Source organism: Manacus vitellinus, unplaced genomic scaffold, assembly GCF_001715985.3.
Source record: "Manacus vitellinus isolate BGI_N305 unplaced genomic scaffold, ASM171598v3 scaffold_21_pilon, whole genome shotgun sequence".
NCBI lineage: Eukaryota > Metazoa > Chordata > Aves > Passeriformes > Pipridae > Manacus > Manacus vitellinus.
In genome coordinates this window covers 5574727-5600085 of record NW_021939546.1, presented here as the reverse complement: position 1 = coordinate 5600085, position 25359 = coordinate 5574727, and the positions used below count along the sequence as shown (strand labels likewise).

At 42.8% G+C, this 25359-nt stretch overlaps 1 protein-coding gene across 1 annotated transcript in view; it reads right to left on the bottom strand.

Annotated features, from left to right (window-relative positions):
- Window positions 1–25359, bottom strand: part of DOCK7 (dedicator of cytokinesis 7) — an 89136-nt gene that overhangs the window by 16106 nt on the left and 47671 nt on the right. The window contains exons 17-38 of the mRNA XM_018072008.1: window positions 24593–24731; window positions 24307–24408; window positions 23956–24042; window positions 22967–23198; window positions 21482–21646; window positions 20043–20212; window positions 16233–16325; window positions 14963–15052; window positions 13844–13939; window positions 13607–13747; window positions 13350–13463; window positions 12151–12321; window positions 11268–11407; window positions 7593–7762; window positions 6638–6792; window positions 5782–5964; window positions 5181–5316; window positions 4392–4488; window positions 3938–3955; window positions 2064–2160; window positions 1114–1248; window positions 288–440 (exon numbers count right to left, since the gene is read on the bottom strand). Of these exons, the coding sequence (XP_017927497.1) occupies window positions 288–440; window positions 1114–1248; window positions 2064–2160; window positions 3938–3955; window positions 4392–4488; window positions 5181–5316; window positions 5782–5964; window positions 6638–6792; window positions 7593–7762; window positions 11268–11407; window positions 12151–12321; window positions 13350–13463; window positions 13607–13747; window positions 13844–13939; window positions 14963–15052; window positions 16233–16325; window positions 20043–20212; window positions 21482–21646; window positions 22967–23198; window positions 23956–24042; window positions 24307–24408; window positions 24593–24731 (2884 nt within the window). The remainder of the gene's footprint in view (window positions 1–287; window positions 441–1113; window positions 1249–2063; window positions 2161–3937; window positions 3956–4391; window positions 4489–5180; window positions 5317–5781; window positions 5965–6637; window positions 6793–7592; window positions 7763–11267; window positions 11408–12150; window positions 12322–13349; window positions 13464–13606; window positions 13748–13843; window positions 13940–14962; window positions 15053–16232; window positions 16326–20042; window positions 20213–21481; window positions 21647–22966; window positions 23199–23955; window positions 24043–24306; window positions 24409–24592; window positions 24732–25359) is intronic.

Here is a 25359-nt window from a genome sequence, read left to right as displayed (position 1 = left end):
AAAGATTTCGTTTCCTCTCCTGCATGCTCTCCTCTCACACACACTGAAGAGGATGATGTTCAACTCCCTCTCCTGTTGCAGCCTTGATTCCAGGAAGATGCTTTCGTTTTGGTCTATCCTAAAAACTGGAGTCATTGTTACCTTGCTGCTATCCATCCCCTCACAGTCCCTGGGCCCAGAACCAAGGTGTTCCCCCAGTTCTGCTACTCCCTGTGGGGGTCTGTAACCAAAGCCAGCAGCCCCAGTCCCCTTATGTGCAATAACCCAGTGAAGTGCAGGATACTCACGTTCCCAATCTCGAAGTTCTGCCTCATCAGGAGGTACAGGGAGGCACTTGCGTGGGACCGGATGGTGCTGATGCTGCTGCTGCAGTGCCTCAGGAGCCTCAGGCACAGGTCTGCACACTGCTCTGTCTCCTCTTCAAACAGCAGCTCAGGGAACTGGGACACAACACAACAGGAAATCAGAGCTTGGACAGACAGGAACAAGCACTCGGACACAAAGGCCAGGGCGATCCTCAGCGAGCACACACTGGAATTAGAGCAAGCCCTATGTCCTCTGTTTTGAGGGGAATGATGATAATTTGAATCACTTCACTTTACAGTAAGGCAAAGCAGACTGGCAGCACTGGAAGGCAACCCATTCTACCTCCCTCCCCAACTTGCTCCTACCTCTACGCCCTAAGACCGATATACATCACTTCCAGAAAATCAAGCTTAAAATTTTTCAGCTTTTACCAGCACACCCACAAAGACTAGGACCTTGTTTTTATAGGCCCAGTAAAATAAATCCATTCTAAGTGAGATTTGTACAGCTTAAATCCCACTTGTGCCTTGTGATTCCTACTGACCAAGTGTCTCTGCCCACTCACCCAGCAGGAACCCAAAGCCCACTTGGGGTGTGTGATCTGTACCTTTGTGTGCAGATTAAACCCCAAATGCATAAATTTTGATAATGAAAACCAATTTATCAAACCCCAGACCATGCTTCCTGAAAAACAATACTGCAAAAAATAATAACTGCTTGGTGATGTGACCCCCATGCAAAGGAAGGAACAGTCCCATCCTCCCTCAGTGCTGTCAGGATATATTACAGCATCCACAGGGAATTCACCTTTGAGACCAAAGCTCTCTGTGTGGCAAAGCAGTGTTGGAGGTAAAGTGCACTTTGGTTGCAGGCCATGCTGTGCAGGAGCACTTTCAGCACCCCACCAAGGATACTCTCTTTGGACTCCGTCACAGAAACAGTCTGAAAAGGGAAACCAAGATTTGCATGAGCAAAAATGAACCTCCTGTGTGTGTTTGTGTGTACAAGAGAGAGAAAATAGCTCTGAGAAAAAGCCCTTTGGCACGGAGAAATTGCCCATTTAGCCACATTCTGAACCAACCCCCAGGTAATGAACACCTGACTCGTGGATAAAGCTGATGGAATGATGACTCTTTCTAGCTGATGAGGTTCTGACCTTCAGGGACCTTGCTGGACTAGAGGGAGAGGTCATAGCTGGATTATTCAGGCACAAGGTGCAATCCTTGGGATTCCTGGGTCTCTCTGCAGATCAGAAGTGGATTTGTAAAGTGTGCTCCTGACTTACTCCCAGCCCGTGCCCAGGTTTCATTTGTACAGAAAGGGGACAAAGCTGCCACATGTCCTCACTCACCTGTGCACACAGACCAAGTGGCCTGGAAGCTTTTCTGCACTGTGCAAAGGGAGTACAGATACAGAAGGCTGATCTAGAATCTCATGACTTGAGGCAGATTTAGGGCAGAATAGGGCAGGACTTGGAAAATTTCATAGTTCATTACTGAGTTTTTGAATAACTATTTCCTACACTACAAAAAGGAAACAACTTTCAAAAAGACTGAAGAAAGGTATTGCAATGTAAAACCAGAGTGTTACAGGCTGGGATTAGGAGAGGCATTACCCTTTTCCTGCTGCAGCAGAGCAGCTGAACAGTTCTGATGGTTCTCAGACAGTGAAGAGCAGTAAGAAGGTTTTGTTTAATAAACTGCTGCCTGCCCAGGTATCACAACGTCATTACATCTCTATTTTCTAATCATCCTTACCTGTACAACTATCTCTAGTGTATCCAAAATTATCAGATTGGCTTCCGTTGCAAGATTTCCATCAATAAGTGCCTCGTGTTCTATCTCTGCCCTTGATCTAATCAGAGGAAAGAAAGCAATAAAATTACTTTCTGATCAAGAAGTAGACAGTAAATATTTTCCAGTCAAAAATGTTTTCTCGTGAGCAGGAAATTCCCAGTTATGATTTGTATATTTATTACTGGACAACACTATGAGGATATTTCAATGCACCCACTGAGAGGACAGGAAGAAAGACTCAGTTTTTTACATATACAAACTTACACAGGTTTTACGTTCATCATGCTTGGAGAGCTCACACTGCTTTCTGACTTTGTCACTCTCCCAGGGACACAACAATGGTTAAAACCCAAGTCCAACTCAAGACTAGTTTAGTAGCATCGTTAGGCATGCGACAGCACAACCAGGAACAGAACATATGGCTTTAAGCTATAGGCTATGGACACAAGGTGGTGCTACACGAGCTAGTAAACTGCACTTACACTGGGTGCAGCACAGAGTGCAGACTGCCAGGGTGCAATCTTATCTGTTCAACCTATATTCCATCTAATTCCTGAAGAATAATTTCCTCTCCAAGGAAAAGGACACAGTTTTGCTGTTCCATGCCAGGTACTCACTTTCCTGGAAAGCCTTACGAAGTTCATACACCCACTCACACCTGTGGCTCCAGGAATTCAGCAGCAACACTTCATTCCAGTGGCACCAGCTGCACTGGGCAGAGATCCAGTTGTGTATTTAAAGAGCCCAGCTCTGGTCTGCCCTGCCACAGGTGCCATCTCTGACAGACTCGTGCCAGACCAAATCCCAGCAGGAGGGTGACCCATGGGAATGACAAAATCCAAGTAAAATACACAACTCAGAGAGTGGCAGCTGATTTGGCTCCCTGCCACACTCTGTTTCCTTCCTCTGGGAGCTGGATCGCACACCCAGGATCTCCAGAGCAGGAAGGCTTGGGGCCTGGCCCTACACAGAATAATACCATCTGCATAAAATTACACCACCCGCACAATTCTTGGCAGGAAAAGTCTTGTTTATGAGGTTTCACAGGGCCAGGCTCTACCTATGTACACAAGACACGCAGACCCACAGGAGGGGAGTGGGAAGGACCCAGGTCACAGCAAGCAAGGGTTAGAAAGCAGGTCTACAGAGTTATCTAAGCAGCTAATTTTGTGAGGTGAGATACCATCCTTTGACCATCAAAGTATTCCACAGCTGTTAAAACACGTAGGTGAGATCCTTCTGGGAAGGAGAGGGCTCAAATCCAGTGTCAGCAGTGAACTGATGAGTTCTGCAGGTCAAATTTTAATCAGGTGTAACTCTGCCCACAGCTCTGGAATTTGTATCTACATCACTTCATCAGAAGGCTGAAACACTCTGGTCATTTGGCTTTCCCAATGCCTCAACAGGACTGGAGCCTTTCTTTCTACTCTACGAAGAATCAATGTCTTCAAGGATAAAATTTGGCTCGATCTCCATCCGGGCTCTGAGGACCCCATTCCTCAGTTTCTTCAGAGCTTCACTTGGACTGATATTGCTTTCCTAGGATTAGGAACAATTCTTTTGCTGGGAGGATGGAGGCTGCAGGTTGCAATTTGAGGGAACAGAAAATGTGCACAGCGAAGCTCAACCACAACTCCTGAGCCCTCCAGATTGAACCACACCAAGAGAGGGAATTTTAAAGGAAACGGGTGTAATAAGCAAAAAGAGCTCATTCCAATCAGTTGCACACACACACTGAAAACTTCTGCCAAGCATCACAAACAATGCTGTGATGATTGAGTCTGCAGATGTACAAAATGGCAATTTATAAGAACTGCACACCAATGCTACAGTACCTGGCTGGTTTGTGGCTTCTAAAAGCACAGCACATGTGGAAAAACAATCAAAGTGATGGATTAGGACAGGAAAGGAAAGCGAGCTTTGAGAACTCCAGAATGTTCTTATGGAATAAAGGAAATATGACATGAGATATATATGCTATCTGTGAAAACTGTTAATGGTCTTCCCTCTAAACTACAGCTTAGGGCAGGGTTTTAAGACAGTAATGGATTGTATTAGTCTTTTTAAATCTCATTTTAAAGTCTAAGGAAGTAAGGGACAGTGGAAAAGCAAAGAGTTAGTGGGGCAGTGTTGGACTAAAAGCCATTTGCACACTGCCAGCCCTGTCCAAGTGAGGGCCCAAACCTGCTCACACAAGGGCCAACTGGCTGCTGGCAGTGACCTTCTGTGGGGAGAGGGACCCTGTTCTCATAGGCATATGGTTAATGTAGAAGGATAAGGCAGAGTTACTTGTCAAGCTTTTCTGTGTTCTGCCGCCAGTGAGTCATATCCTTTCTCCATCTCAAATTCTCTTGACTTCCAAACGCGCTCCCAGAAGGACTTCTCTCTGCAGGGTAACACCAAAACCACAGCAGTCAGCTAATGCTCATTTTTGTTGCACAAGTAGCAACTCCAGATTTGTTCACAAGGGGTAGGTGACAGCAAGCTATGACTCCTTAGAGCCCGAGGCTGTGGCACTCACCCACTTAGACCATGATGACTGGCTCGCGTGTGGCAGAGCAGGAGAGAAAACTACAGTTCTGATTCTTGTCCTAACCCCTGGTCCACCCTTTGAATTTGAGTGTTCAGAAAAATTACTGGTTTTTACAAACAGTAAAAATCAGACGGTGCTTGTTACCCCAACTACTGGCTATTTCATGTCTCCTTAAGTTGGCAGAAATATCTAGGCATTTTCAGAAACTATGGAAGATCAGCAGTTTGTTTTCCACTCTGATCCTTCCACAGGACATACCAGAAGGGGGTTCTGGAAGATGCTACACTGGAGGAAGTCTGGGCAAGTACATCTCATAAATGTGATCTCATGTACACAAAAGTAATCAAGTAACAAATAAATTGCTTGTAACTTAGGAAAAATATAGAGATTTTGCAGACCCACTGAAGGATGCTGCAAACTGCAAACAGCTTTTCTAGGGGCCTTGCTGTCTGTATCCTACACCACAGATGGGTGCAAGTAACTGATTGGGGTGGGAGTAGCAGTTTTTGGAAAAGGGGGATGGCACAGAGGACTTCTTTACTCACCTAGCTGTCCTCTGCTTCTTCGGACCATCTCCTGCCTTGCCCCTATGCTTCCCAAAATAGCTTCTTCAAGTTTGGCTCTCATGTCTTTCGACTTCTTAAACGTCAGACTATTCATTCTTTCAAATACTTTCTTGCCCTGCAAGTTTCAAACGAGACTATGAAGGAAGATTCTTTCAATTTGGGATATTTCCTAAGAATTAATCACTCAAAATATCTTTCCTGTCTAAAGACATGCAGCAAGAAAGGAATACAGGCTTAGTTGGTAAGTAGATAAACCACCCAGAGTCCAGCATTGCTACAGAAAACTCTCTTCGCAAAGTGACCAAGAGTAATTTCCCTGCAGCAATTCCCAGATAAGTGTCAAGCAGCACAAACTGCTTTAGAAGTGAAACAAGACACAGACACTCACATGGTTGAGAAGTAAACATGGAAAAAGGCTCGAGGTTGCACAGAGACGTGCCTAGCCTTGGGATTCCAAATACAGGAAATACTTTGGGGAGCGCAGGAAATGCCTTTCTGCAGTCGTGTAAAGGGTGGGAGCGTAAAGGTCCTGGGCAGGCCCCAGAAGGACCTTCAGAAGGTTCAAACAATGCAGCAGTACCTTGTATTCAAAGCAGGACACGCAGAGATAGAGCAGATCCAGCAGGCGGTTCAGCTGCAGCACTGAGAGGTCTGTGAACCATTTCTGCAGGACACTTTCATCCGCGTTCTTGAGCACCCACAGGAGGCAGATCAGGAGGCTGCGGCTGGACTCCGTCGAGAAGGTGGAGTGCTGCCTGCCACTCTACAGCACACAGGTCAGGACAGTGGATTTCATACCCAAACACTTCAGTCATCAACTAATATGAATGAGTTTCTTCCCTCAAGATGCCCTTAATAACCTCCTGCAGGTTAAGAGTTAAGCTGCGAGGCTCCATTTCTTATCTCAGGCATCTGTCAGTGTCTCACTTTGAGTGCACATAAATCCCACAAAAACAGGATCCTGATACCCAAATAAAGGGAGGAGAAGGGAGAAATGGAAGGGCCTGCCTACTACCAGCATCAGGATTTCCTCCCTGTGCAGAGAACAGGGAAAATGGCCCATTTGTGTCTTCAGCCAGGCAGAATTAGATGTGGTAGGAGTTTGTGCTTAGGACTTAGAGCTCATAATGACCACTGCAATTCACAGAGCTTTTATCAGACTGTTTCAGAACAATACAATCTTTATCAGAAAAGAAAATTCTTCCATTTTCTGAGGTTTGTTGGTTTTTATTCCTGCTTGGCATTTTCTTATACCCTCTCTGAGACAGACACAGCAGCATGCAAACGTGCTTTGCTCCTCATCTCTCACCCTCTGCCTCCCCATGTAACACCCACCTGCAAACTGATACGTGCCCCTACAGAACCTGCACACGTAAATATTTGCTTGTTGAGACACACATTTGTGGGTTAAGGAATAGGGAGAGATGGATTTGTACCGATGAGGGGAGTAGGAAACTGCTGGGCCGGGTGAGCTGGGGGACGGATGTCCCTGCGATGGCCATGGCCACTGTCTGGCTGATCATGCTGCCACCCTCGCTTTCGTACTCGTCCACGGCGACACAGCTTGGCCTCCCCCGCTGGTTGTGACTCTCTGCAGAGAAAGATGGGCCTTCAGTCTACACCCAGATCCAAAGTTTCTCCCCACAGCCTCCCTTCTCAGCGCTGGTCTTGTTGAACTGGAAATGCAAACTGAAAATCATCCCACTCAAGGGGTCCTGCAATAAACAGGACTATTATCTGAGGGCATGAAAGCAAAGAAAACCCTACACAGTCTCGGTATCTAGAACCCTTCTGAAAACACACCTTTTGGCCCTTTCAGTACTTCACTCCAAATCCTTTCCTGCAGCTTGGTTGTGTCAGTAAGCTCAAAGGATGTAGAGGACAACTCCAAATTCCAAACTATTCCAGACTGGACTCCCTGCCCTAATTTGAAATGACCCACTTCTACTGTTCCTCAGGACACTTTGCAAAGCAAAGTTTGAAACAAACTGCTGATAAAACACACACTAAGATGAAGAAGAGGAACTCTGCTTATCCTTTGGAATTGTTATGAGAATTGGACAGTACGTGGGATGACTTTTTAAGCAGGTCAGAGACATGGAGGGAGGCTTGCTATGAGTATATGGTAGTCAGCCAGGCATAAAACAAAATGCACTGCTGATTTTTCTCTTCATGCAAGCAGGTGGGCAAATGCAACTTTTGAATGTTAACAGTCATTGAAGACACATTTTGCAAGTGCATTTTAGGAAATGGATGTGAAAACATGTCAAAGTGAGAATTCAGAAGCAATCTCGTTGAAAGGTAAAGGAGTTTGTAGTTCAGTTTTAGAACCCAAACACTCAAGCCTTGTGAGTAGATGAACAGATACTCAAAGCAAAGGATGTAAAATACCTGTAAAGTCATAGAGCTGAGGCACTGTTTCCATGATCACTCCAATCAGAGGTAGATACAGCATTGCCACCCGGGCCTTTACCTGCGGGTCAGCGTACCGGGGATCCGAGTCGTGACTGGACAGCAAATTGTGTACCATATTGATGACTTTCTTATGCAATCCAAATAAACTGTTAAAAGAGAGTTGGGTCATGCAGATTAGTTAATATCTTTAAAGCAAACTATATTTTGTAACTAAGGGGCTTCAAAAAGGAAAAAACCCTGGTTTTTATTTTTAACTGCATGTGAACTGCCACTACACGTGTTTTTTGCTCTCCCCCATATTTTACAGATGTCTGTCTGGTTTTTCACTGCGCCATATAAAATAGACAAAAATATCTTATGGAATGCATACCCAATATAACATGAACACTCTCATATTTTCCATAAAAAACCAAAGCCCCGGCTACTGCTATGCTGAAGCATCAAGTCAACTAAAGACCATCAGGAGAACTTAGGGAATATGGAAAACAGGGAGAGAGACTTGAGAGGACAGTGGGTTTAGTAAAACTATTTGTTGTGTTTTTTAGTTTCTACTTAACACCATTTAAAGAAAGACAAATCCTCCTAAACCAGAACACAGCTTTAATCAAATGATCAGGAAGTTTCTGCTTCAGCTCCCTGACCCCCCATGCAATTATAGAACCAAAACAGTAGGCTACAGCTTCATAATTCTGAACAAAAAGTGTCAAAGAAAAGAAGGGGTAGAAGGAAAAACAGCAAAAAACGGCCTTCTTCCTTATTCAGATGCAAACACTGGCAGGGCCCAAGCACCAGCCCCTTCTGCAGGGGGTATGTGACCCTGCTCGGTGCTTGTGGCTTCAAAACACAAAAACTCCCCTGAATCTCTCAAGGACTCGCTCTGCTCCTTTCAATCCCCCTCAGCCATCACACAGAGCAAAACTCTCTCAGAGCAAACAGCAAGTTATCTCTATAGCTATTTGCTTCTGTAGGTAAACCAGGCCAAGAAGACACTTTACCCCATGCATGAAGCAGCCAAGGAAGCTCGAACATTAGGCATTAGCAAAACATAAGCTGCAGTGTTCAGACCTGAGGTATTAAAACAAGTGCTGAATTTCAGGCAGTATCCACTTTACCTGAAAAGTAGAGTTGAGTTCTGGTTAAAAAAAGAGGCTTTGACTGGATTATTGTGGGTTTAAAGTGACTCCAAGACACCAGTACAACTTGGGAGGACATGAGCTATTGGAGCTGCACATCTTCCCTGTGGCTTTTAATTAAGCCATAATGAGATCCTACAACTGCTTGTTTGTGTAATTCATGAGACCCTTAACAACTAGGAAGGAAATGCTTATTTAAGTGACTGCTTCCTTCAGATTAACGATAAAGAAAAGTCTTTGTATTATTTTGAGGGAGTGGCATTTAAGTTGTGTTCCTAAAAATTCAAGGGAAACTATCCTGCAGGCCATGGAACTGCAGATAGGGAAAACACATCCAAGCAACTCAGCATAATTCAAACCTAAGGATATATGGATTTCTCTGTCACTTTTCCATAACAGAGCAGGCACCATGGTGGATTGATCCATAGTGGGTAGGAGGAAATCCAGACCACTGATCTTCCTGGCTGATAATGCAATAAGTTGATCTTGCCACCCTCCCACCATCCCCTCTGTTATCTCGGCCCTGGCCTGAATTCCTGTTAACACCCACGTACACCTGGAAAACTGACTTTGTCACTGAGGGCCGAATTCTGGTTTTCTCACTTCTGGAACATCAGCCAAGATGGACAATGTGGGCACTGTGAGTCAATACCAAAGCACCACTGCAGTGTTTGCAGAGACAACCTGATCAGGGCCCAGCTGCTTGCACTCGCTCTCTGTACCTGTCCCAGTCCACAGATTCCTTCACCTGCATGTTCTGTTTGTCCTGTTTTTCAATCAAATATGCTCTGGAGGACTGTACTGTACCCTGTCACTGCACAGGCCCTCAGACAGAAGGATCCATCCAACACACACTTTCAGGGACCAGAGTACTGACACCTTTTCTGTCCAACTCAATCCAAAGAGTTCTTATAAAATGAGCTACAACTTAATATATCTTGCTAATAGAGCAAAAAGACCAAAAACTGAACACATTTAATCTAGATCACCTATCAAGACCTAAGGCAGATCTGTAACACAATAAGCCACTAGATGGACACCCCTCTCCACTCCTGCTGCAGGATAATGAACTGGTAGCAATTCTGGGCTTTTTCCAATGGTGGTCAAAACATTTTATGGAAGGCAAGTTTGAATTCTCTGCTGATGATACTGTAGGACTGTTAAAAGTCTCCACAGGCAAGGGAAGAGCAGATCTGAACAGGCTTGGTTTACTTTACACGACAGATCTATCAGGGCAAACGGAGAGAATTGAAGCTTGAGAAGTCAACAGACTTGAAACTACAAGTTATTCTGGAAAACAATAAAAAATGAATGTGTTACAGGTATATGTCTCCCGCAAAATTCAGGAGCTTTGATCAAAATGCATATGCAGATGGTATCAGGGGTTTTTCCTGGCTAAATAAGGTTTGAGAGAGGAGTTGTCTCCCCAGTGGACACTTGCAAGTTCATTTGTGCAACTGGGTAGAAATTACTATCCTGGGCCAGGTATAAGTGCTTGGTAAGTAGATAGAGAACAGACAGGTAGATGAAAACAGAAAGTTTGTGAAGAGCAAGGGCAAACATGGTCAGAGAACAGCACCTGATTTCTAAGCAGGATGCTCCATATGGCACAAAAAGGATTTCTGCAGACTGTGTAGGTGGGTAAAGATTTGCTGCTTTTTCCATTTCAGACCAAACAAATGGGACTGCAGTGTGTTATGTATATATACAGGAAAATATTCTAATTTATGGCATCGCTTTCTTCTCCAAGAGGAAACAGAATGAATGTTTAAGTCCCGAGACCTCTTGGTAAAGGGGCAGAATTAACCATGAATCATCAGCATTTGTCGACTCGGCTGATATTTCTGAGTCCACCTTGAGAAAAATGCCTGTGAGAGAACTTCAGGCTGTGGAAGCAATCAATAATTTCCATTGTAACCCATTTTAAAGAGGCAAGGCAGAATATAGCTCTAAATAACACAGGAACAGACTGGATGTCAGGACTACAGGCTATGGGCTACTTCAGAAAATTATTTGCTGCACAAGCCAGGCAAGTCACCGACAAACTCTGCATGCTTGACTTTATTTGTCTATTTATGTAACCCACAGGGGCCTCATTAATGCATAATTTATGGTTAAAAAGAGCTGGCAGAACCACAGGCGAAATAGATTGTAACATTTAAAACCACCAGCAACAGAGGCTTCCTAAATGCTGAAAATTATTTTCTTGTTACAGTTGAGAAAAGCTATTTTCCTTTTAGAGATCCAGCAGTGCCCTGGTGGCAGCTGGGGGCTCCAGCAGGAACCTTTTGTCCTTCTCAGTTGGAAAAATGTGACTGAAATCATGTTTACAAAGTCAGTGATAAGGAAGCAAGAAACACGAGAGGCGAGGAGAAAGACGAAGATTCTTTAAGAACTGTTTTCTTATCATAGCTTGCAAATTCAAATAAATTCTGGCTATGCCAGTACTTCCTTTGAACCCACCATTTGCTTGGAATGACAGAAAAGTCTTTGGAAAAAAAAAAAAGTAAAGATTTACCCTTCTGCATCAGGATCTAAAATGACAGCCAGTTCTGTCAGCACGAGCCCGGCCAAGTAATGCTGCTGGCGGAAAGGCACAGACAGTTCAAACATATTTGCAATCTTCTGGTCTTGGACGTTTGTGGAGAACCCAGAACTCTGAAAAATTCAAGTTTCAGAAATGGCATCATGAACACAGAGTCAAATCGTATGGAATGCATTAGAAGCAGTTTTCAGAATCAAAGATAGTCTCACATAAACTACCTCTTCCCGTTTTTGTTTGGAGCTAGGCTCATCTACTTCCATTACATCCCAGCTCATTAACCCTTCTACTAATTCAGTTTGTTGTTATTGCTCTCCCCTCAGAGCAGGTCTTAGGGAAGTTAAGCCAAGTAACCTTTAAAAGTGGATTAGCTAAACTTTTAACTCAGGGATACTCTTATTCAGGCTGAAGAAGGCTTTAATTTGATTTAGTTTATGTGATTTTGCAACTAATTAATCCATTTGAATGACACACTAATTCAAATTACTTTTTCTGAGCAGGCCAGTACTAAGCTACAATGAGCTCAGAAGACCCTTATGTTTTCAGAAAAGAGCAACTCTGGACAAAGCAGTTTCTTAAAAGTCTCATTTATGTTTGTGTAATATAAAGAGGGGACCAGGTCCCTAAGGACAGTGTGTGGTCACTACCAGGACAAGGATATGGGCAATCTTTTTTCAAAAATAAAAGCTCAAAAGAAATCAAAACCTACGTGGCAGAAAAAACTAATTTCTAGATAAACACCTCTCAAAAATATGAGCAAGAGGGGTTGAAAATACAGGAGATACAACTGTCTCATATGATTTTAGTCTCAGCACCAAGCTCAGCTTGTATTCCCACAAAGAACCTGGTCCCAGAGTACCTGAGAAGTCGCTGAAGACACAGATGGTGATGGGGATGCAGGTGGTGTGAGCAAGCTGCAGGGTAAATTCAAGGTGACATAATGCTCATGGCTGCAAATGATGCGAAGGAAGTCCAGCTTCAAAGATGCCAGGTTACTGGGATTTGTTAGGGAATACAGCTTTGAAGACACCTGGAAAGTTTAGCCCATAACACTGCAGTTAGCACCAAACAAGAGTATAAATGAAAGGTGAGCCCCCTGTTCCACTGCTGCTCCCCAAAAACACTTCTCAAGCAAGAAATTAAGAGCTTGGTATCATTAAATGGTCACATCCACACCACTTCTTTGTGCTACAGATTAAATTTCAATGACATATATCTCAGTTGACTGTATATAATACTTATATTTACATAAGCAAATGAAGAACTATGTATTTCACATATTGGGGAGTTCCAACTAGATGATCTTTAGGGTCCCTTCCAACCCAAACCACTCTGTGATTCTGTGATACCCACATCCTATTGATTTCAGCAGGTACTTGTAAGAAGCAGGATCACAGTGTGATGCATTAACAGGTCAAAGATGCAGGTTGGCTGATAAATTATATAGTATATATACAGTAGGTAACAAGTTCAAATGCTATTCCTGTTCTTGCTCTTGACATAAATATTTTAGACTGCAGCAAAAATTACTCTTAGTCCCACTGATACCTCGTTATCTCCTCTGTACACAGTGTCAGCACAGATGTTTGTAGTCAAACAAAATTTTGTGGTTCAGGGTGATTTTCCCTGTCACACTGCAAATAAAGAGCCCACCTTGTGTGGGAGGAGACCTTGCATCCCCCAAAGGGTGGAAGGGGAGCTTGGTGATCAATATGATCATACAGGGTCACTGTGTCCTTGAGAGACCCGCTGACAAACCATGACACTGAGCTCCCACTAATTTTTGATTCAATTACTATGAATGTGGTGAGCAAAGGGAGTAATTCTTCCTTCCTGCTGCGTGTCCATTCACTCAAGGGAGTGACTCCTAATTCACATTTAAGAGTGTAATCAGAGAGGCATAAACCCTAAATCACCTCTGAGAATGCCTTGCTTGCTCTAAAAAGACCTGAATAGCAGAATTCTGTGTCCATATTTTACCGGCTGTCCAAAGAAAAGTTAAGAGTAACAGGCTATGCTATGGTTCACAGTTAAGTCATAATGTTTATCTGCATTCACCTGTTTGCAGCAGGTCTTGATAAGAGAAAAAACAAATCCTCTGTCCATGATAGACAGCAGGTCATTGAGGAAAAACGCAAGACTGGTGTTGAGCCGTTCGACCATTTCTGTGTCCTAGAGAGAAGGAGAACAATGGGAAAGAAAATGAAGAACACTGTGTGTTTTCAAACCATTCCTGGTCAAGGCACCACCAAACAACACTCGGGAGGGCTGGTGCCTGAGCCTGAGCTGGGCTCAGTTTAATTGTTTGCCATTACCTTCTGAAAGCGAGAGACTATATCACCAGAAATTGTGCTGACCAAGGCAGTTACATCATCCATGAAACGCTCGGGGAAACGATTCTTCCTTGGCGCATCCAGTTTGTCAGCAAAATACAAATGATGCACCATGCTCTTCACCTACAGGAATATAAATTACAGCAGAGCCAGTTTGTTGTCATTTCTGTTTAAAACTAGGAGCTGTAAGGCATGAGGAGGGGTTTGCAGTTTGCTCACCATTAGCTCGAAGAAGAACCAGGCCTGCTGCAGGGCTGCCTCCCGCACGCTCCCGCTGCACACAACCCACTGTAGGGCCAATTCCTCATGGAAAAGCTACACAGATTCAAACCCATAGTTAGCCCGAGCCTCCAGAGCAGCTCACAACACAGTCCACATGAGAAATGTCAGCACGGTCCATGGGGAGTATGGCAAACAATGAGTTAAGCAAACTAAATAACTGGAACATGACAGCAGTGGTGGCACTCCTTAAAGAAATCCCCAGCTAACGATGAGGGATGAGGTTATGACATGTGATGTGAGAAACGTTTCACAGAGTCTCGCTCCAGAATTGAATTTCAAGTGTCAAACGAATTTTCCGCCCACCCTCAAAAAATAATAATTAAATAAAAAAAAGTTGGGTGCTCAAATTAGTTTAGTTTAAAAGTCTACCTTTCTGCCTGGTCTGATTTTCGCAGGAAAAAGGAGTAAAAAGTGGACATATAAAGCGATTTGTACAAAGATGTAGATTTACTGTGAGAAAGGACTTGAAACAGTAAGAAAGAAACATGGGGCTCAAACAGCTTTTTGATTTCTTGTCTCGGGACAACCAACCCACAGACTGGACAGTGGCAGTGGCCACATTCTCATTACACAAAAACTCAAGCATTTTGCTTTTCTCACATTGTTTTAGAAGGATCTCATCTCCTCTAAGGGAGTTCACCTTCAAAGTGACTCCCATTCCCTTTCTGGTCCCTTTGGACTCACATCTGTATAACTGAGCTCAGCGCACACCCCTAACTCTGGCCATCCAGTACATTATCATTTTACACACAGGATGCATCATTTACATGTCTAGACACTGCTGTTCATATTTTTTGAAAGCCAGTAATAAACTGGCTCCAAACACTACGGACATTAAATCAGACAAGCTACTCCTGATCATTTAATTCTTCCGAACTCAACTCCAAATAATCACTCAGCCTGGATATTCAGTGGTGTTAAGCACCAGCAGTTCCTAATGACCTCGGGGGAAAAAAAAAAAAATCGGGCTGTAAATAAAAGAATAGATTGCATCATGTTTTCAGAATTACTTGACCTCCCTGCCCCACAATATCAATTGTCTTCACTGAAATCTACCTTTTTAGTTGGTAATCGTCCTGTTAATGTTTGTAAGAAACTTGACGTCTCAGTGTGCGAAGACATACGATTACAACTTCGATCCGTAGCCTACGGAGTGGAGATGAATGAATGATGACAGGACATTAAAGTTTGCCGTGGATGGGTTTTGCAGCTCAAGGACAAGGCACAAAAAAAACACTGTTCCAACTGTAGGCTTTTACTGCCTTTACACCTTTTTAAGCATTCTCAAACTCTTACTCACTTACAGGTTGGACTTAAACAAAATGACAATCTGCTTTTCAGATTATTTAAATAACTGCATGTTCTTATGCACAAAGACAATGCTGCAAAGCATGAAACTTTTCCATCATTGCATTTTATCAACATGCATCAGGAAGGTAATACCTGGAATTTCAGCCCATACCTCTCAATCTACCAGAGGCCAAGAGTAGGGGGATTTACCGCACAGCAATGCTGCTGCTGGCACAGGGAAGGAGAAAATTACTGAAGTTGTGCTCCTGATGGAAATTATTTGCCATAAGAGCAAGTGAACTCAGACTAAATATTTTGGGAAGGCTGATAAACTGGAAAAGAGGTACAGTTGAGAGGTACGTTCAAGGCAACCATGCAGTGGAGAGCAGCAGGCAACGAGGGCTAAATCAACTTTTTCTGACTGAAGTTGCCATGAAGTTTTCATACTTTGCAACACAGAACAAATACAGTTGGTCCTAGCAAGTCACTGGCTCCAGAACCTCAAATTTACATGTTTTAAGAGAGAATTTGACATGTGATAATCAATTTTGGTTCACAATATTTCACTCAAACAGTCATGAAGGATTACTGGATGATGAGCACTAAATGCTTGATGAAAATGGCAAGATGGTTCACGACATCAAAAGAAATGGCAAACAGACAAAACTATGAAGCTGTGATTAATGTTCCCACTTAGAAATGTGCTCCACCTGAAGCTGAAACTAGTGTGAGAGAGAGAAAAGAAAACAAAAGCAGTCACAGCATTTACATTTCACAGACCAGCAACCACTGAAATGAAAGAAGGGGACACATTCACGCGATTGGAGGTTTTTCATGCAGTGTGGTGGGGTGGTGGGAGAGAAGATGCTAATTTATAAATCAAACTCAAAAGTTTTCAAATAAATAATGATTAAAAAACAAAACAAAGCAAAACAAAAACGAACCACCAGAACTGGAATATACACTGAAAGGAAGATATTCTACAGGGAAACATCACGGAAAACAAAGCCAGAAAAACCTCTACTGAAGACACCACCTGTGTTGACTCTGCACATGGGCTGGGGTTGGATCCCCATGGGGCTGCTTTTGGACCACCAGTGTTTACCCAGGAATTGGAGCGGTCTAAACCCTGGGCATGTAATAGAAAGCAGTTGGGAAAGGAAAGAAATATTACATGTTGCCATACAGTAGTCAAAGTTCAGTCCTTAAAAGCAATTAAAGTGGGTACACAGCAAACACATCAGCAATTAGAACTGTGAGAGCAGCCTGAATTCTCAGGTGTCTGTTGAGACATTTAAGTCCAGAGGATGATTTTATCTCTCACATACATACACCACATTAAAACTGTCAACAACTCTGGTCCAACCTGTTCTATCTGTAACGACTGACATTCAAAAACTATCCTCCTCCTGAAAAATCCCGTTTTTCCTTTGATCAGTTTAAACACATTCTCATGCAGCCAGCCAAGATTTATAGTGTGACAGAGGAAAACTGATGCTTAGATGTGAAAACAGCAAAGGGTGCTCTCTGATGTTTCCAGCACCTTTAGGGTAGCCCACAGTTTATAAACTCTACAACTCTTATAGAAATGCTGAGAAACTTTGAAGAGGCTGATTGTCAACCCTCACATGGTTTCCTATTCATGGAGTGAAAATCCAGCACTGCCGGCAGAATAACCCCATGGACAGGATTTCACATGGACACTCAGGTATTTCCTCTGGGCACTGTGGCAAAGAGACGAAAAAGCACATACCTTTTCTGGAACCAACCTGCTTTGCCAAGCAAAATATTTGAAAAATCCTCCTGCTTTTTAAAAGCTCAATCTAGGTTTTACTCCAAATTCTACCCTTGCAATGGATCATGCGGGCAAAATTACCGTGGATCCCTCCTCTCTGCTCTTTTCTGCTCTCAAGGCACTCAGAGAGAAGAGAAGGAAACACTTAAATTTGTGTTGTCACTGAGGCTGCTCCCAAGTCAGAAATACTCAGAGGAATGCAGTGGACAGTCTTGGGTCCCAGGAACCAGCTCTGACAGAGACAATTTCTTATGAATTACACACACTGATTTTTGACAACCCTCATCTGAGCGAGAGCTTTCATCCTAATTTCTGTGCCAGCTTAGGGCTTTTTCCCAATATATGAAGCAAAGGTGCAGCCCATTTCATCACAGTGATTATCACCAGCTGCAAAGTCCACCCAGCCTAATCTATTTCTCCCAGCAAACTAAAATCCACCTCAAGGTTGAACCCAGTGTGAGAGCTGTAACCTGGGATTCAAACCATTAATCCAGTGAGCCATCCTCTAGGCAGAGCTCAGCAATGCTGTAATTTTGCTTAAGATGTCCAATAAAAAAAATACTGAACACATAAGGAGAGTGTTTTAATCTCAATTACTTTTTGGCAGAAATAAATCAAAGCTCTGTGCCCTGCTCAGACCCATAAACATGCTTTATTTTGCTCACAGTGATTTAAAGTCGAAAGGACTTTGCAGAATGCTGAACTAAGCTCATGCTTTGTAAAATCAAGTCTAATTTTAAAAATGCCGTTATCCCCCTCATATTTCTGCTCTCAGGATTTCTTATCATGTCACTCTGGTTCTGAGGATAACATTAAACATATACTGTGTTTGCAGAAGCAGAAGTCATTTTGTAAAAATCTGGAAAGGGAAAGACTCTTTCCTCTTTGGAAAATAAAAGACTACAAGAGCTTCTTATTGCTTGGGAGAGTCACTCAAAAGTTCACAAAGCTGCTGTTAAAGTCTGTTCTGTCCCTTGGGTTCAACCTGCAGCTGGATCTGTGCAGGAACACAGCACACGTCTGTGAAAATCCACCGTCAGAGCAATGAAGTTCCACAATGTTTTCTGTTTTTTCCCAGCACATCTCCAACATTTCAACCATAAAATCTCACCATAGGTCTTTTTAGACACTTAATAAATTTACTTTAGTACAGAATAAAATTTACATGGCTTCAATTCACAAACAAAGGCAAAACAAGTGACAGACCTAAAACCTACCTCTGCTATGAAAATAAACAGAAATCTATCAAACCCTGTTAAGGGTTTTCAAAATTAAGTAAGAAGCTGATAAGGGACACTTTAAGCACGTATATCAAACCTATAAATATCTTACATTAGAATAAAAACTGATACAAGACTGGACTCTGAAGACTTCCCTCAAATGACAAAAAACCATTGTTTAAGTTGTTTTAAAGCAGAAAACCTGTGATAGATGCTAATTTGAAGTGCAGGTTGCTTATTTGGGTATGTGTGCTTAAGGCATTACTTGGAGAAACAACAGGAATTTTTGCACCCTTTTACTCATTTCAACATCTCAAGAAGTGGCTCATTTTTGCTTATTAAAAGCAGAAACAATTATACTCAACTAAAAGTCTATATAGTCAGGCTAAGGTTAATTCTTGATGCTCAGACTACCCTAAAGGAAATTTTCCCGTCAACAGTTACCCACAGAAAAGGATTTTCTTTAAAGCCTGGAGTACATCTCTAGAAGAAAATCTCTCTTCATTTTGTATGGTGACATTATTCACTAAGCCAGCACACGTTAAACTTCTGATAGCCTGGGTAAATTCCATATGCACACCAGTGCCTATGGCATTTCACAAAAGGTCAGGCTTGTTTAATTAGCAAGATACTGAAGTGGTCTTTAAAATATTTCAAGACTTCTAAGTCTAGACTTTGATGTAAGAAATAATAATTTGCCTACCCACAATTCTTCAGCCTCTTATTTGGTCAGCGAATGATGTTGTTATTAATTTAAATTTGTTAACTTCTTTGAGAAACTGTTTTTCTTGCTCTTGTAAAACCCAGGACCAGCCAAGCCAAGCCTGCCTGGTCAGACTGATGGCTTTAGTAACAAACTTGCCCACTGATCTTCCAAAGGATCCTAACAGCTCTTTGAAAGGGCTCAGGAATTCCCCTGTGTGGGAAGAGTGAAGGCGCAGAGGTGGGAAACAGACTCATCATGACAAAGTTATCACAGTTTGAAGATAAAAAAAAAAAGAAAAAGAGAACCCCAAAGTAGCTAAGACACTGCTCTCAGGGGAAGGAATTACCAACACTGCTTTGTGCTGGCTCATCTCACCTACTGTGGGCTCAGGTATGGACTGTGGCAGTCATACATAACTGGAAGCCACTAGGAGAGCCAGGGTCTTCTGCAGGAAATGGATACACTGAAGTCCTTAAGAGCCAGGGTATGACTATGCTGGATGCTCTGAATCCACACTGGAAAGTCACTTTTTGGTGTGGGAGCAGAGTTTGCACATCATAAACTCACACTGAGCTCAGCTGCCCAAACTGTGGCTCTCACCAACCATCCCAAATCTCCTCCGGGCCATGCAGGGACCAGGAATATTCCTGCTGTGTGCAAGATACCTGCTCTGTACATGAGGAGTAGAGAAATCTGAGCAGTCATCAGTGCTGAATGCAGAGGAAGAGAAAGAGATTTGGGTTGGGAGATAAGAGTGGAGTCACAGAGTGCAAGGTTTGGGGAGACAAAACACAGCTGGGCACAGGATTTGGCTGCTGGTCATGCAAAAAGTGAGGCAGTAAACCCATTCCTTGGGGAAACAAGTCCAGAAGGACTTTTGCCTCCAGGCATCACACTTGTGGCAGCAACACTCCAAGATGGGTCCAACAAGTTAGAGAGATCAGCAACTATTTTCAAGGAGTGGAGTTTCAGGAGTGTCATCAGCAACCGAGACGAAAGGTCTAGGAAGGGACTACCAGGACATTTTTCACAGGAAAAAAAATCACAAAAAATTCCCTGTTATTTCTTTGAGGATGAAATAAGGGGTGGTGAAGCTCCCGTGGCTCTCCGGCCGCACTCACGTACCTTGGTGCCGATGATGGAGCGAACCTCGTCGTCCGGCGATGTCGGGGTCCCCGAGATGTCGGGGTTGCTGTTGCTGAGGCTCCGGGACCGGTTCAGGTTCAGGCTCGCCGGTCTCACAGCGGATCGAGCCATGGTAGCATAATGCACTGATCCCCCCAGGCCACCAGGACCTGCACAGGAGCACCCTGTTAGTCCATCCCTCCCTGATCCCAGGCTGCTTCACACCTGCCTCACACAGCAAACCCTTTGGATAACCAGCCTGTAAAGAATTCTCCCCTATGCCTTCCCACTTAGGGGGGAAGGTGCTGAGGTCACTCGGTGTGTTCAGCTGGAGGAGACTGAGAGAGACCTCATTGCAGTTACAACTTCCTTGGGAGGGGAAGAGGAGGGGCAGGCACTGATCTCTGCTCTGTGGGGACCAGGGACAGGACCCCAGGGAATGGCCTGAAGTTGTGTCAGGACAGGTTTAGGTTGGATCTTAGAAAAAGGTTCTTCCCCCAGAGGGTAACCACTGAACAGGCTCTCCAGGGCAGTGGTCACAGCACCAAGGCTGACAGAGCTCAAGGAATGCTTCAATGATCCTCTGGGGCACTTGGTGTGACTCTTGGGGATGAGCCTATGCAGGGCTGAGGGTTGGACTTGCTGATCCACGTGGGTCCATTACAACTCACATATTCTGTGATTCTGTGATTCTCCCCTACCCAGTTCTCGAAGGCAGAACAGGATGGGTATAAAAAGCTATTTTATCCACTGATCTCTGAGAAGCAGGAAGCTCCCTGAGGATTCAGGCAGGAGGTGAGGTATGTCTTTAGCTAAAGGGATATTATCCAGACGTCAGACTCGAAACCCACCAAAGGACTGGGCATAGTTTTAAGTGCAAAACCTTCCCAACGCCTCTGAGAGGTTCTTCACTCTGCACAACAGTCCTTCCAAGACCTGGTTTTCTGTGCCTGTCACTCACACCACCTCTTTCCCATACAGATATATCCCTTGTTCTCAGCAGGGTTGGAACTAATTTGTTTCCCTCCTATGCTCAGACAAGTATTTCACGCTCCTTTGCCAGTGTTTAAACTTTTGCTGGAACTGGATAAAAGCATAAAGTACTAGTGAAGGAGACTGGGAAACATGACAGGCCAAGAGTGCACCAACTTTGGTTCACCTGCTACAGAACAAAATTAAAAAGCAAATATTTTGCCATAATTCACAGTCTTTCAGCAGTGACACTGTTATTTAAAATCACCAGATAGGTAAATCTCTGACACGACTAACAGTAATTAAACTCATCTTTTAAAGGGCTACACTGGATCACAGAGAAAATTAATAACAGGGCTTGGCAGGCAACCAGACATGCAGTTGGAGCTCAGGAGTACCTGCCAGCAAACACTTTCTGCTTTCTTTTAACAAAGTGGGACTTGAAATAAAACAAAAAACAGAGGTACCTGGTGATGGTGAGTTGGGATAGGTATTGGGTAGGCGAAAAACATAATAAATATAGGAAGCAAGAAGGCTGTTCCTGCCATGCTGGTCCTGGTTTCCATCCAAGTTCTTGTGAAGTCTGTTTATGATCGATGCCATCGCTTCAAAAGATGCTTGGCCCAGGTTAACTGCAAGTAATAAGTGAGGAGTTTGTTTTAGATTGCAGCAGGACCCATGAGAAAATCCCAAATGTGCCTTTTGTCCACCTTCTAAAGGAGAAATGGTGGAGCTTGTTAGAGTCTAGCAAGCATTTCTCATCCAAAACTGAGCCTGGTGTTTGAACCAGATGTATTAAAGAGCCTGACAGGAGAACAGGTGTTGCAGTGATTTTATTAATAACAAATTTAATATATTTAGGCTGATTTCTGGAATCAGCCCAACGCTGGTTACCAAATGCAATGGTAATAAGATCATGGTTTTGCTTATCCTTTTCTCAGTTAATTATTTCCTCCATTTAAGCCTAAGCCAAAACACAAACTGGATCAAAAAGAACTATTCTGTTCTGGTTTGGAAAAAAAAAACTTGTTCTAAAAACGAGCACAGAAATCTGCATGAGGAAATGAGAAATCTCCTTTTTTTTCTACATGAAAACAAGCACAGGAATCTATTCTAAACAGATTAAGGATGAAGTAGCTGAAGACTGTAAACCTTATTTTAAAAAAAATGATGTCACTAACGTCCTCACTGCTCCACACAAACAAACTAAACCAATACAGAACACTGAAAGAGCAAAAGAGTTTTAAAGTATAAAATAAAAGTTCAAACAAAATTCTTTCCCAGAAAGACAAAATTAATAAATAATTGCTGTATTTAGGGAAATATTTTCACAAGTATTTTTTAAGTAGTCTTAGATACTTATATTCCATCATGTCCAAACTCAGGTTTCCTACCAAAAAATCAGCAAAACCTGCTATTTTAAATACTAAAGATCTAACCCTGACTTTAACTTGAGATTTTTTGTACTGCCAGAGCAGTACAAAAACAGGGAGCAAAAGGAGGGATTATTCATGCTGACAGTATCAGATCCACAAGATCTGCAGGAATATGCAGCCTCTGTATCTTCTTATCTTACCTACTTCCAGATTTTCCAAGGTGACTAGTAAGGCTGCAGTTCTTAATTTCTGATTGTCAGGAGAGAGACACCTTAACAGGCTCCAATGCTAGAAACATGTTGAGCATCCAACTCCTGAAAACCAGGCTCCTTTCTGGTGCCTCAACTTGGACATCAAAATTACCAATCACTCTCAGAAACTTTATGTTAAATATTGCTCCTGTGTACATCACTACAGATTTAGGTGCCAGCATGTTTTATTTGGAAGACACATGGTATATTAGTGGCACTAAAATAAAGCATAAAAATGGACTTTTTTATTTCTACATAAATATGATAAAATTGGAAGTGTCAAACTTTCAGCGATGTAATTCTCTATAAAACTTAAATAAAATACCTATTTGGCCTGCAATGACAGGAGGTCTTACTACCAGAAGGATCAGTTTGTCAAGCAGGAGATGAAGAAATCGCACTACCGGCTCCAGTTGAGAGGAATTTAAAGCTGAAATGCTGCTCTTCAGTTCATTTTCCAAGTTGTTTTCCATAATTCTCATGTCTCCTATTCGCACAGGGAACATGTGCTCATCCAGAGCATGGACAAGTGCAAAGAACTTGTCAAGATAAGGGTCCTACAACAAGCAAGAAGCCAATAATCAGCAAGAAGCTCCAAAACTAATTCCAGTTTCTATGGATTTGTACCTCGTGGATGGATTCTCACCCTCATTTTTCTATCTGGCCATTAAATCTCACAAAATTAGCAGAAACTCAACATCTTTAAGGGATTTGCCCACATATCTAACTTAATTCGATTCTAATTCTAGTTCAGAAGTTATCAGGGCAAAACTAGAGTACCCACAGACTGTATATCCTTATAAAAACAGACAAAAAATGCACTAAAATCACATTACTACTTACAGCACAAATAAAACACAAAAAACCCATCCAAATGAGACACTGGGAATTAATTAAAAAAAAAGTTTAAATTATTAGACAAAGTGATTGTCATCTTTCTTTTCAGATCAAAGACAGATGGAAAATACAGGGAGAAACAAGAGGCAGAGGGGAAAAGGAAAAAGAAGAAATCATTATATGTCTGGGCTGTATGTTAGAGCTGTTTTATTAAACACAACAGCTAGGTCTGAAAACACTGTTGGCCATTCACCCTTTGTGAATTATGGCCAAACTCCTCATATTTTTAAGCAGAACTTCTCAAATATACTCACAGCTGAATGTGGAAAAACAGGTCTGCTGGCTCAGAACTGAAAATGAGATTGTAATTTCACTACAAATGATTATTACACCCTCCACAGCATCAACTTTGACAGTGTTTCAACTGTCAAAAAACTATCAAACTCTTCTATGACAATGACTGCTCTTAAAATCTACCTGAGTGTGAAGGGATGACACAGCAACAACTTCTACATTGAAAACCCCTTTGTGGTTATCCACCCACTTCATCCCAGGGAGTGGAACCTGCAGGTTGATAAAAGAATAAGTGAGGACTCAACAGAAAGCAGAACTAAGGCTTTTCTATTTGAAATTGCCATTTCTTCCTTTTTTTTTTTCAGATCACACACGTGCCCACACACGAGCACACACCCCCGCCTAAACAGTATTTAATAAATAAATAACCTGAGAGTTGAAAATACATATGCACACACATAAATATGTACACATACATCCTCTCACTTTTCAACCCAAGCATTCTGCTGCTTTTCAGCTGGAACATGAACTCACCTCTGGAGAAAGGACTGAATAAGCCTGTGGTGGTTTTTCCAGTGAAACAGGGAGACAGAACTGACCCGTCTTTAATCGCCCATTTTGAAGCATCGGTATCCACTGTAATGAGAAGGAATTAATAAAAACAACACATTTCTTAAGGCTTTCTGGAACTTTTTAGGCTTCACTGCCAAATACTCAAATTCTACAGTGGGATATGAGTTGACAGTGATATTAAAAAAACTGCCCACGAATGCATTTGAATATAACCTGTGCTGAAAAACAAGGATTGAAAGACACTTACAGTGTATCCGACTGGAGTCTCCAGGGGGGTGTTTTGTTTTTGTTGACAACTGACATGGTAGAAAGTAAAAAGCAGGTGGTGGTGATCGGTCAGAGTAGCTGGAAGCTTGATCTTGATTTCCTCATGAAAATCAGGTGATCTGCACAGAGAGCAGAGCCTCATCTGAGTCATCCATACAAACAGAGTGGTTTACTACCTTATGCTTGGGACTGAATCCCTTGGTTAAAAAATCTGGAAGGAAGGGAGTATATGGACTATCCCAAGGGATTAGAACTTCACTTTCTAGTCACCAAGGACTGGAAAAACTTCTAGTATACAAAAAATAGGCAGCAGCCCCCTCCTCACACAGGCACCCTGAACCACACTGCTCAATAAGCTCTACTCTCAAGGGCGAGACTGCCACAACCCCAACCTGCGGGACAGGAGTCTCTCCTTGGTGGTACACCTCTCCCTGGCACAGCTACAAAACCCATTAACATGTTCCTGCTGGATTCAGAAGTCCTCACTCCAATTGCAATGGAATTATTTTCAAGACCAAGTAGTTTCTATTTGTAACTAAAGTCTAAAAGGCTCCAGCAAAACAACAAGCACATGCTAACATAAGTTTATAACATAAATCTTCCTGACTACTAACCAGGAGTTGTACTCAGACCATCTGCTGAGCTGGGCTACGTGCTCAAGATCACACAATGTTGGTTTGTACACAAAGACTTTGGCTCCCAGTTGTCACAAAATTCTCAGAACAGCATCAACTGACACTGCAGTCA